The sequence below is a fragment of the Diadema antillarum genome, unplaced genomic scaffold, assembly GCF_040938485.1.
Source record: "Diadema antillarum isolate AM-2024a unplaced genomic scaffold, OU_Dant_1.0 seq00000239_RagTag, whole genome shotgun sequence".
Taxonomy (NCBI): Eukaryota; Metazoa; Echinodermata; class Echinoidea; order Diadematoida; family Diadematidae; genus Diadema; species Diadema antillarum.
In genome coordinates, this window is record NW_027271286.1 from 59,253 (window position 1) to 71,620 (window position 12,368).

The 12,368-nt window shown below is 39.0% G+C and overlaps 1 protein-coding gene across 1 annotated transcript in view; it reads right to left on the reverse strand.

The window, feature by feature from the left end:
• The window catches only part of LOC139729411 (vesicular inhibitory amino acid transporter-like), a 50,269-nt gene extending 39,607 nt beyond the window's left edge, over positions 1-10,662 (reverse strand). The window contains exon 1 of the mRNA XM_071640338.1: positions 10,591-10,662. Coding sequence (XP_071496439.1) covers positions 10,591-10,638 — 48 coding nt within the window. The 5' untranslated portion in view covers positions 10,639-10,662. The remainder of the gene's footprint in view (positions 1-10,590) is intronic.
• Positions 10,663-12,368: the final 1,706 nt, after the last annotated feature.

Consider the following 12,368-nt stretch of genomic DNA (forward strand, 5'->3'; position numbering starts at 1 on the left):
AACCCAACCAGGTCATTTGTTACGATCATTTCCAAAACAGAACCATCAATATCATTATCACCGATATAGGGAGCACAAGTAGGTAGCGGAGATTAAGGAGGAGGAGATGAAAAACAAAAAAACCCTCAGAAAAGGCGAAATTGAAGACGATGAAGGAAGCAGAGGAGGTAAAATTGTGTTTCTGCTGAATGATGGAAATTTACGAATAATTAAACCGTCTCTGGTCTGGGCGGGGAAATATCCTGAACGGTAGCGAAAAATAAACTGTTGATTCGTTTGTCTGTCCTCGTCGGATGGATTCCCAGAGCGACTGCATTATGACGTCAGACTGGTACTACTGCTTGCATTGATGAGATGAATATTTTGTCATGCATATAATGCGTCTCTTTGGGACGCATCACTAATGTGTGTAAATATTGACTTGTAGAATATCGAGGGTTTTCATGAGCCTTGTTAAACTACTGTATAATTCCACGTTGTTATATTTATGTATGTATGTATTACGATGTATTACATATTAATACATACATGCATATATATGTATATAGTCAGTTATAGTATATATATATATATATATATATATATATATATATATATATATATATAATTTGCCTATAACAATGCATTTCCTTAAACTGTGTTTTGTTTTATTTTAAAAAAATGAGCTGCATCAATTTCGCTTGAATATACAAAAGTCACATTGTACTCTTATTTTTGTATGTGCATTTGTCATAATTATATTGTATAACTCTATACTTCTGTCGGAAATGAGATAAAATGAATAAAATGAAATATGATCTGTCTTGATATCTTTCTACGTACCAATGTATAAATGTATGACAGAATGTATGTATGTATGATAAATATATATGAATACATATGAATACATCTATCTGTCTATCTATCTATTTGTCTATCTATCTATATACCTATCTATCTATCTATATATCTATACCTATCTATCTATCTATCTATCTATCTATCTCTCTGTCTATCTATCTATAGGAAATAGATAGATATAGAAATAAACATACATATATACCAAGGGCGGATCCAGGAATTCCGTAGAGAGGGGGGGGGGGGCCTTTACAAGATTAGGGGGGGGGGGGCACACACCCCTCCCCATTTTTTCTTATTATTTCTTTAGTTTTAGCAGAAAATGGGGGGGGGGGGGGAGGTGGCGCGCGTCCGGTGCGCTCCCCCTGGATCCACCACTGCATACACACATTAATACATAAGATAATTTATTTACATTTTACAATTACAAATAATTACGATGGTTAATGATGGTGATGTTGATAATGATGACATGCAGTGTTATGATAACATTTTCATTTCAGCCACTATGATTTTAATAAAAAAAGTGCAAATTAAATTATTCATACAGACGTAGACATTTCAATACAAGGTGATGCTCCAATATCACGCTCGTTGGGAAGCGTCTAGTTCGTCAGCTCCATTGATCTATATCAAAGGTATTCTAAATGGACAATAGCTGTTCTCTACCAGGGATTTCGCGGAGTTTCGGGGTAACGGATGAAGGGCTTAATTCCCCATCCCGTTGCCATAGTGACAAGTCAAATCTTGGATACTACGGTGCGAAGGGATAACACTTATCAAAGAGCGATGGGGGGGGGGGGGTAATCCTTCTGAAGAGCACAAGGGTACGAATGGACATAGTCGGGAAAAGTCAGATCTATGGACTTGGGAAACAAAATCAAACGGAGAGACGTAGAGACTGAAGAGGACAAGACGCGAAAGGTCTGTAAGACAAACTGATCGTAAACTGATCGTATACATTATTAGATGATACCTACCAAAAACATTAGTTCGTCGAAAGACTATATGCATGAGAAATGACTCAAGGAAATGATAGTGGAAACATTCAGCTTGTTGGCAGAAATATACAAGTACATTTGGGTGCACGTCGTGAGCACGTCGTGAGTTCGACACCCACGAATCAAACATCCCACGAGTTATACAGTCCACGAGTTATACAGGCACGAGTCATGCAGCCCACGAGTCATACAGCCCATGAGTTCGACACTAAGCAAACAAGGCTCGCGAGGTCGACACACTATAAGCCCCGTGATGTAATGTCGGTCTCATGGGCCGTATTCGCCTAGTATCGTGTCGAACCCGCGGGCCTTGTTTGCCTTGTGTCGGAGTCATGGGCCTTATTTGGCTAGAGTCGAACTCATGGGCTGTACAACTCTTGGGCTGTATGACTCGTGGATGTCAGTCTCGTGGGATGACATTCACCACAAGATTGATCGTTGCTAACATACCCTATACAGATGGATTGACCCAATTATTGGTAGTTTGGATTTGAGTGGATAAAAATCTGCACTGACACACATTAGAGGATGAATACATCGACATTGCATTCGATTTGTATATTTTTACTGATATATTGAAATACAGAATGAAGAATAGTATGGAAATACTGATTGAGGAGTTGATAGATGAATTGCCGAATCGACTGTTAGAAAGCTGAATGGTTGTCTAGAAGAAGAAAAATAAAACTAAACTAAATCCTGATATATCAGGAAAAAAAAGCACATGCAGCATGTACGTCCTCGCTGTTGCGATGGAATATGTAGAAGATGAAATCATTATATTATGAAGACATTTGTCTGTTGTTGTTTTTTCCATGTTAGCCAAAATCCGCAATAAATAAAACAAACGAAAAAAAAAGACAAACAACAACCAAAAAAAAAAACAAACACCCAAAACAAAAAAGGTATTCCATTAACCCATGGTCCAACTTCTCATCATTCAATAACTCAAAAGGAAAAGCTGACAAGACATTGAGAATAGTAAGAATAGATGCATATATATAATATATATATAATATATATATATATATATATATATATATATATATATATATGTTGATAAGGTAGTCCACGTGTTGGCAAGATAAAAAGATAAGTAACAAAGCTGCAACAAAGTTCATGCTGTATTCACCAACGGTTTATATATATATATATATATATATATATATATCAAAGAATAGATTAAAAGATATAGATATCAAAAGAATAGATTAATTGATATAGATAACAAAGAATAGATTCAGTGATATACAGTTGTAGATATCAAAGAAGAGATATATATATATATATATCAAAGAAGAGATTCAAAGATATAGATATCAAAGAATAGATTAAAACATATAGATATCAAAGAATAGATCCAAAGATATAGATATAGATTTTAAAGAATAGATTCAGTGATATAGATATGAAAAAAATCGATGAAATGATATAAATATCAAAGAATAGATTCAAAGAAAAGATTCAATGATATATGTATCAAAGAATAGATTCAAAGATATAGATATCAAAGAATAGATTTAAATGATATAGATATCAAAGAATACTTTCAAGGATACAGATATGAAAGAATAGATTCAAAGAGTAGATTCACATTCGAAAAAATGGATACTTGCCCATGTGAACGAGGAGAGAGAGAAATATACCGAGAACACATGTACAATAGTGGAAGTGCGCTAAGTAGCGAAATTTACAAGGTCAAAAGAAATCAAGCTGACCTTTTGAATCACCATTTTTTTCTTTTCGTGGCGTCGCCTTGCGAACTTACAGCAGAAGAAACCAGAAAGAAAGAAAGAAAGAGGGCTGAGGGCGGGAGAGAGAGAGAGATAGAGAAGGAGGAGAGAGGAGAGAAATAGATAGAGAGAAAGAGAAATAGAGGAATAGAGAGACAGAGGCATACTGAGGGAGAGAGAGAGGGAAGAAGATGCGGAGGAGGGAGGGGGGGGGGGGCGGTTAGGAGGGATAGAATGCGCATCACCACGGGCCCCTACCCCTCCCATCCCTCTTCTACTCAGGAGCGCCGGAGAAGAAAACCGTGCTCAGCGAGCGTCATGTTCGGCAAACGAATAATGACAATCTCCGAAATGCAAAGATGCTTTTCTACCCCAATCAGCTTGGCCACAGTCTGTTCACTTACTGTTTCATTTCTAAAGAAACAAGACACAGAAGGAAAGAGGAAAAAGAAAGGGAGACTATGGGGGGGGGGGGGGAGGAAAGAGAAGGAGGGAGGGAGAGAGAGGAATGGGGGAACGGAAGATAACGAAACCACATCTTCTTCAACTAGTCCACAGAAGATGAAATTCAAACAAGTGGGAGATACGACAGAGTATCTGCTGTTGACTTGGATATTATGTGGAAATGACTCAAACAGAAAACCGAGAGGAGACTGACTGCGATCGGAAGAAAATAATGTCTCCACGTTTTGGGGGATTACTTTTTTAACTTTCTTGTCCTCACTGTCAGTCGACCGATCTCTATTTCTTATCAACTCTTCTTAAATGTGCTCAGAAATTGTCTCTGAGAGAAGTTGTGCAAATTATAGCGGATGATTTCTCTGCGGAATGTACGCATTCAAGAAAAAAAAAACAGAGAAGGAAGAAGGAGACGAATATACGAGAGCGATTCCAGTTAAGTTGTGATCAGTAAATAAATATCTGCGTTTAATTTCATTCGTGTTTAACAGTGGGGAGTAATGAAATCCGGATAGAAACATGAGCCGCTATTATTCACACGAGGAGAAACCTGAATCTTGTCTGTCATTTACACGTGGATGTATGACTCGCCGGAAAGAGAATAATCATATCTTCTTATCTTCTTTCCCCCACCCCCCTTGACAAGACTTTTTCATTTTGATGATATCCATGGCAACCAAATCAGCGATATGTATCGAAGTTTTCCTTCCTGCTTTAGCAGGTGTTTAGTGGTCCTGTGTATGGTTCAACTATTATATCATTGCCTTTTTCTCCACATGTTTGTTAAAAATGCAGATCAGCAGTTGCGATCTTACAATTTTTATTTTGTTTTTGTATAGAGGGCAGACAAATAAAGAAAACTCTGGCTATATCTTCATCCCTCTGCTTAATAACCTTTTGGAATGTGGCTGATGTTTGATGTGCCAAATCAATTTAATAACCCCCCCCCCCCCCCCCCGACAATTCCTTGGATAATTTGAAAGTTCCTCGGCGGACGTACCTATAGAGATGATATTAATCCTCTACCTCATACAAAAACAGAAACAGAAAACAAAACAGCAACAAACATTCCGACATGTTTAATATGCAATCATTTCTTGGAAAGTTTAAGAACCCCCTAACCTCATCATTACATTGATCCTTAAAACATGCAAGAAGGATTAGTTGTGATTTTTTTTATTGAATATCTCCGATTTAAAGAAGTCGTCTTTATCTTACAAATTTTATCTGTAAACTGTCTGTTTGTAAATTTGCCCTTGAATATGATAATAAATTGGAAATTTTACTCGAACTGAGCAAAATATCATGACACGATAGTATTGTTAAATTTTGCTCTCAATGAATTTTCCGAGAGGACGGAGGAGCCGTGATAGTTTCCCAAACAATATTGTTCTGGTGCAACAGTAAAACACGACGTCCTTCAAGGTTCAGGAGCACTTGTACAAATAATATCACGACACAAAATAAATTAGAAAAATGTCGAATTAGATGAAGCAGTGAGATGGGTAGGGAGATATACTGTTGTTCGTACGCGACACCTCTAAATGGCGGGCAAATTACCGCGACGCACTGCGCTGCTCATTTTCGCATAATTTGATATCGGGACAAAGGCGTCAGGTAACAAGCCCTGGATTCTAAATGCCTTTGCACCGTGCTTGTAGATGATTAAGTGATATCACGCACATTGACGGACAGAGGTATAAAGGAGAAAATGAAGAAGTTGTGGAGACAACTCTTCGAACGGAGAACCCGTCATACTACGATCCATGAAATGATTAGTAGCCAACAGACTTTTAATCGGGGTGTTTACCTTTCATGAATAATACGGAAGGACTTGTCTGTTATTCACAGCTATTGCTGTGCGAAAGATATTCCTAATAATCAATCTCGTTAAAGATATTCCTAATAATCATTCTTGTTAAAGGAAACCCAAACCCAAAGAGAAATGTGGATTGAGTGAAAGCAGCAATATTAGCATAACACGTCAGTAAAAGTTTGAGGAAAATCAGGCAATCGATGCAAAAGTTATGCATTTTTAAAGTTTTGGTGTTGGAACCGCTGGATGAGGAGATTATGGCGTCATGTGTGGATAATAATATAAAGAGAGTGTAAAAGGAATTCCACAATTTTCTTTTTAAATGAAAATTACACATTCCATCAACTTGATGTTAAGGGTAGTAATTATTCCCCCTGCTCTCTGAAAGCGGTTAGTCAAGTGCTCTTTCAGTATGCTAGAAAAGTGATTTTTTTTTTCGAGATTCTTTAAATACATGTTCTCCACACATACGTCATAACTTCTAATAGTCTTCTCATCCAGCAGTTCCGACACCCAAATTTTAAAAATTCCTAACTTTTCGATTGTCCAATTTTCCTCAAACTTTCACTGATATGTTCTACTAATGTTGCTACTCTCACTCAATCCACATTGCTCTTTGGGCTTGGGGGGTTTCCTTTAACCCTATAAAGCCCAAGCTATTTTGACCCCTTCCAGGCCCAAGGGGGAGGGGGGGGGGGGGCACATTGTGCCTGCATCATTCATTGTATCGCTGATTCTTTATGTTTTGTTGGACATTGTAAAGGCAATGAAGAAAATGTTTATGTACACATGTATGGCACCAACAATGTATAAAGACATGTGTACGCATCTGCATGGTAATGCAGGATATTATAACCAATACGACCAATACAACCAACCAATAAATCAAATCAAATCAAATCAAATCAAATCAAATTACAAATGCACTCTTTTTTTATTTTCTCGGAGGCACCAAGGGATGACGTATGAGTAAGAATGAAGAATATCCTTCTTTTGGGGTGGGGTGGGGGTTGGTTGTTAGTAGGGTGGACAGGAGACGGGTCAGGATCATTTGAAGGGGCGGATCCAGTAATTCCGTAAAGGGGAGGCGCCTTTGCACGCACCCCCCATTTTTTCTTTTTACTTCATTTGTTTTAACCAAAAATAAAGAGGGGGCGCACGCCCGGTGCGCCCCCCTCTGGATCTGCCAGCGATCTGTGTGATGCTCCATGCACGAGCCGATATTAATAGAATGATGACGGCCCCACTTCGGACCACTTGATATCCATTATCTCGCTCATCTGGTCGCGCAAGATTTGCAGAACCTCTAGCTTAAGATATGGCATACATGACAGAAAGCAAAAAACGACGTCAGCAGCAAATTGGGATGAGCAGACTCTTATTGCTATAGTTGACATCTCGTTGCAAACACATCATCATAAATTTTTCCTACTTCCATTGGAGGCGTCCATGTGACTTTTTTCCTTTGATAATATGACCGTATATTATTTCTATCTCTCTCTTTCCTTATATATATATATATATATATATATATATATATATATACATATATATATATATATATATATAAACAAAAATAAAGATATGTCTTCATCTTTATAAATAAGGTGCTGATTATACAAGTTTTAAACCAAAGCTCTATATATCAGCATGATCAACTTGTATAGAAAACGTGGTCAGAAAGGATTATGTAAGTTTCATATCTTCCTTTCTCTCTCTGCTTCTCTCTCTCTTTCTCTCTATTTATATATTTATCTATCTATATATTTATCTATCTATCTATCTATCTATCTATCTATCTATCTATCTATCTATCTATCTCTTTGACCGTGCTGTTGGTTGTATGGGGTTAGGAGGACATAATTGGGTAAAAAGAAAATCAAGCATGCTGTGAAAAAGTCAAACTTGTGTCATCAGCCGTATTTGATATCATAACTAATGTTTTGATTTCTATACATAAAATTCTACATCACCAAACAAATCGTCCTTGTCACTTTGTGTAAAACTGAGTTTAACAAGTAAGTGTGACCACGGTGACATACACATATTTGAAACGTGTCAAAAAGTGAGAAGGTAATGCCTAAAAACATAAAGAGCATGAAATAATAAGAATGGAGGACGCTGACTGGCAGCATAGCAGGTATCAGTATTGATGGTTCAGGTGTGCGCGCTTGAATGTTAGCTTTGGCGTTGTAAGGTAGAACTGGGAGAATTAGCATAAACTGCCGATAAATTATGAATCAGGAATTTCGATTTACGGTTACTGTCAGAAAAGAGTCGGATGATCTTTCCCGTATACCGTTTCTTTTGTCAATTTGTTTTCTTTTCATTCCAGTATCCCTCTCCCTCTCTTTCTCTCTCTCTCTCTTTCCATACCCCGCTCTCTCTTTTAACTCGTTTCTTCCTTCCCTCTTGATTTCTGACTTCAATTACACAATTTTCCGAAAGTGTAAATGCGCACCGTCGCTTGTGCATTGTGAATATTATGTCTGCCCGTCTAGGTTTCTACTTTTTTGCTTCACCGTGTTTGTGCAAAATGTTGTGCTTCATTTACAACATCCCTTGATAACTTAACAAAGATCAAGTGGAAAAAGAAAACCAAACAATGTAGATGAATAGAAAAATAACGATCTGAGACCCAAAAAGCAATAAAAACAATAAGCAACTCTCATTCGGGAGTAGGTGTATTTCAATTGGGTGCATGTCACGAGACCGACACCCACGAGTCATACAGCACACGAGTTATACAGCCCACGAGTCATACGGGCCAATACGGCCTATGAGTTCGACACTAAGCTAATAAAGCCCACGAGACCGACACATTAAACCCCGTGTTGTATCTGTCGAACTCGTGGGCTGTTTTTACCTAGGTAAGTGTCGAACTCATGGGTTTTATTTGCCTAGTGTCGAACTCGTGAGTTATATGACTCGTGGGCTGTATGACTCGTGGGCTCTATAACTCATGGGTGTCGGTTTCGTGGGGTGACCCCCTTCAATTGACGCTCTTGATTAGACATTTCCTTCCAGCTCTGTCTTCCATAACCTACGAGATTCCAGTAGGAGGTCGAGCAAACACAGGTGTCACAGTTGGAAGAAGGGGTGTGTACGAACACCCATGTTGGATGCGCAAGGGGGACAGTGCGATGCGTGGTGATGGAAATGGGTTCGATTACCCCTTTGGCACGGGCGCGCCGTAACGCGCGCTCGATCCCATCCGTCTTAAATCGCCGTGCCAAATGCGTGAAGTTAGTGTTTGATAGGATTTTCAATCACCAAAGGCAGGGTGTATTGTGACCTCTGATTGTATCACATAGCAAGCGGGGCGGGGCTGTACTCAACTTTGACCCCCTGATCACGTGTTCCCGATATTTTTCCAACTCAGCCATCTCTCAATTTAATGTTAAGGAAAGTAGTGGTGCGAAAATAATTCACAAAGTATAAAAAGTAAGTATGTAATTTCACTCTACCCATTCCTCCCCAAACCGAATCCCTTAGATATAATTATTTATAAATAAAAAGCCATTGAAAGATAGATAGCTATCCGCACAAAAATAAGGAAAGACTAGCTTACATTACCTCTTTTGCTTGACTACTGATGTATGGATTGAGGAAATTTGAATATATAAAAGAATGAATCGTCTGAGCGATGAATAAGCAACAACACAAATTCAAATTCATGAAATTCTTCCGTCGAGATCTTACGTCGATGTAGGGCAATTTGTCAATGAGTTGCAATAAGACAAATTACTGTTAAATTCATAACTTGAAGATGAATATGAAGCTTGGATTTGCATGTGCAAATGCAAGTTTATCAAAAAGTTTATCAGACCTTATGCCATTTTGCAGATGAGTGTGTGTGTGTGTGTGTGTGTGTGTCGGTGTGTGTGTGTGTGTGTGTGTCTGTGTGTGTGTATCTGTCTGTCTGTATGTGTAATGAGTGTGTACATGGGAGGGGAGAGCGGGTGATGTTCGTTATTCCGAAGGTTCGCTATTCCGAAGGTTCGTTATTCCGAAGGATCGTTAATCCGAAACACGCAAATTCCCTATACCTAGAGGTTCGTAAATCCGAAAATGAAAAAGGGCTCGTTAATCCGAAAATTTGTGGCGTTATTCCGAAGGTTCGTTATTCCGAAGATTGGTTAATCCGAAAATGAAATTCGGAACAATGAACCTTCGGAATAACGAATCTTAGGAATAAAGAGCCTTCGGAATAACGAACCTTCGGAATAACGAGCTGTAACCGGGGAGAGCACTGTAAGTCTGAGGACCCAATTCACCTCTTCGCCACTCTCCCCCCCCCCCCCCCCCCCCGATTTAGCTATCTTGTTAAGTTTGACACACAAGCGTTATTATACACATGCATGCACACACACGCACAAACGCACACACACGTATTATTCACCTTTGATAGAGTGAAGTAAACCAATGCAATTCAGTCATTCGACAAACTTATCACGCTGGATAGTTTCTTAATGAGACTGAAACCACGGGGAATAGTTTCAGTTGATTATGGAAACAACAATAATTAATTATTCATGTCATTGAAGGAGGTTGCATATAGGGAGTGGTTTCAAAGATAAACAAGTGATCCTTAACATTTGATCAAGTATGAGGGGAAAAAAAAAAGCAAAGTACCCCTATAACATAAGAAGCCCTGCGGGTCGTAAGTTAAAGGGCTCTTAAGATCGCCCGGGAAAGTTTGTTACTCCTCTCGAACGCTTTAGAGTGGTGTCGTCTTTCTTACCTGTATGGCGTTAGTGACATTCCATCCCGCGTCCCAAGCCGTGATCATTTTCCTGGCGATGTTCGAGTTGTCCCCTTCTGCCCCTGGCGATGTCACCAGTCCTTTTTGAGACTCGAGCACGTTTCCGTTGCCCCTCGCCCCGCGGCCAGGCCCCGGTAGCTTCCCGTTCTTCACCGGCGTTGAGTCGTCGCTGTCGCCGCTGCTGTCGGGACTCGGGACGACGGTAAGCTCGGTTGCATCTTGGCGAGCGAACGGCACGCGTTCCTCGCCCCCCGACAATCGCAACAGATCCAGCACCCGGTGAAAAAGTTGCCCTTTCAGCATGATGGCAATCGCAAAACTACCCGGGTCTGCTCCAAACCAAAAAATCACGACAATGAGCCGACGTCAATCCATATATTTTATGCCTTGGAAAGCCAAGAAATTGCCATAAATCGAGCCGTAAATATGAGATGAACCAGATGACCACTGCGAAAATGTGTCTGAAGCAGACGACGGGAAATCTTCGGACAAAAATGCGCGCGGGCAATTCTAAGTGATGGTCGTCTGCAAAAAGCGTTTTCCGTATCATGGTATTGCGCGGTGAAGAGGGGGTGAAGGCAGTGTGTGTGTGTGTGTGTGTGTGTGTGTGTGTGTGTGTGTGTGTGTGTGTGTGTGTGTGTGTGTGTGTGTGTGTGTTTGTATATACTTGTATGACGAATTGTGCAGAGTTGTGCTACAGTTTGTTTTTGTGTGAGTTATAGGCATAAGTGATTGTGTGTGTTTTTGTGTATGGATATGTGTGAAGGGAGAAATGGAATGAGAAAAGATGTGTAAATATAGGCTACATGAAGGGGGAGGGGGACAAAAAGCTTTCAATCCAGACTGCTCTCAATCTGTAAAATATTACATCACGTTGGCATAACAAATGAAAATTATATAACTCATATGAGGGAAACGATATTTTCTTAGGACATGTACACACAAGCACAGACACACACGAACACGCCATGTTATATAAAAGTCAGCCTTTACACAAAGAGAGGGATGGGGGGGATTGTTCTGATGGGCTTATATGAACATGATATACTTAACTTTGATTGTTATTTGCATTATCTTCATAATATCTATACCAATCTCATTGAAATGCAATCGTTTCTGAATATAATTCATTTTCCAATCAAACTGACGTAGCCAAGCACTTAAGTGGTTAGTTATACCTTAAACGGACAACTAAAATTGGATATGGCCGTAAGGTATACATCCAATTACATTATATCAATCCTCTGCCCTGCTTTGTTCTCATTGTTGTTCGTGAAAAAAAAACAACCCAGCCTTATGGTTTTTTTCCCTCGAGAATACCCGAAAGAAAAAGTAGGAAAATGATAAATCTGCCGACCATTATGTTGACACACTATTAACTGACGAAATGTAAAACATCAATAGAAGCTCTTTGTTAATTCATCACCATACGGGCGTATTATAAACATGGACACCTACTACACTGCTTTGAACCTTACGCTCGATATAACAGGAGAACGGCAAAAGAGCAACCAACATATCCAGGATACAATTAGTATTGAGTATAGTTTGACTAAGTTCACAGGAAAACTTGTAAGCTTAAGTAGTCCAAACAAAGAAACAAAGACAGCCAAAAAAAAAAAAAAAAAAAAAATATATATATATATATATATATATATATATATATATACAACGTTGTTATTTGACTTTAAAGTCTGCGCCATTCTCATTCTAGCGTATATTTTTGTGCACTTTCACTTAATTTCCATTTGCTGCAG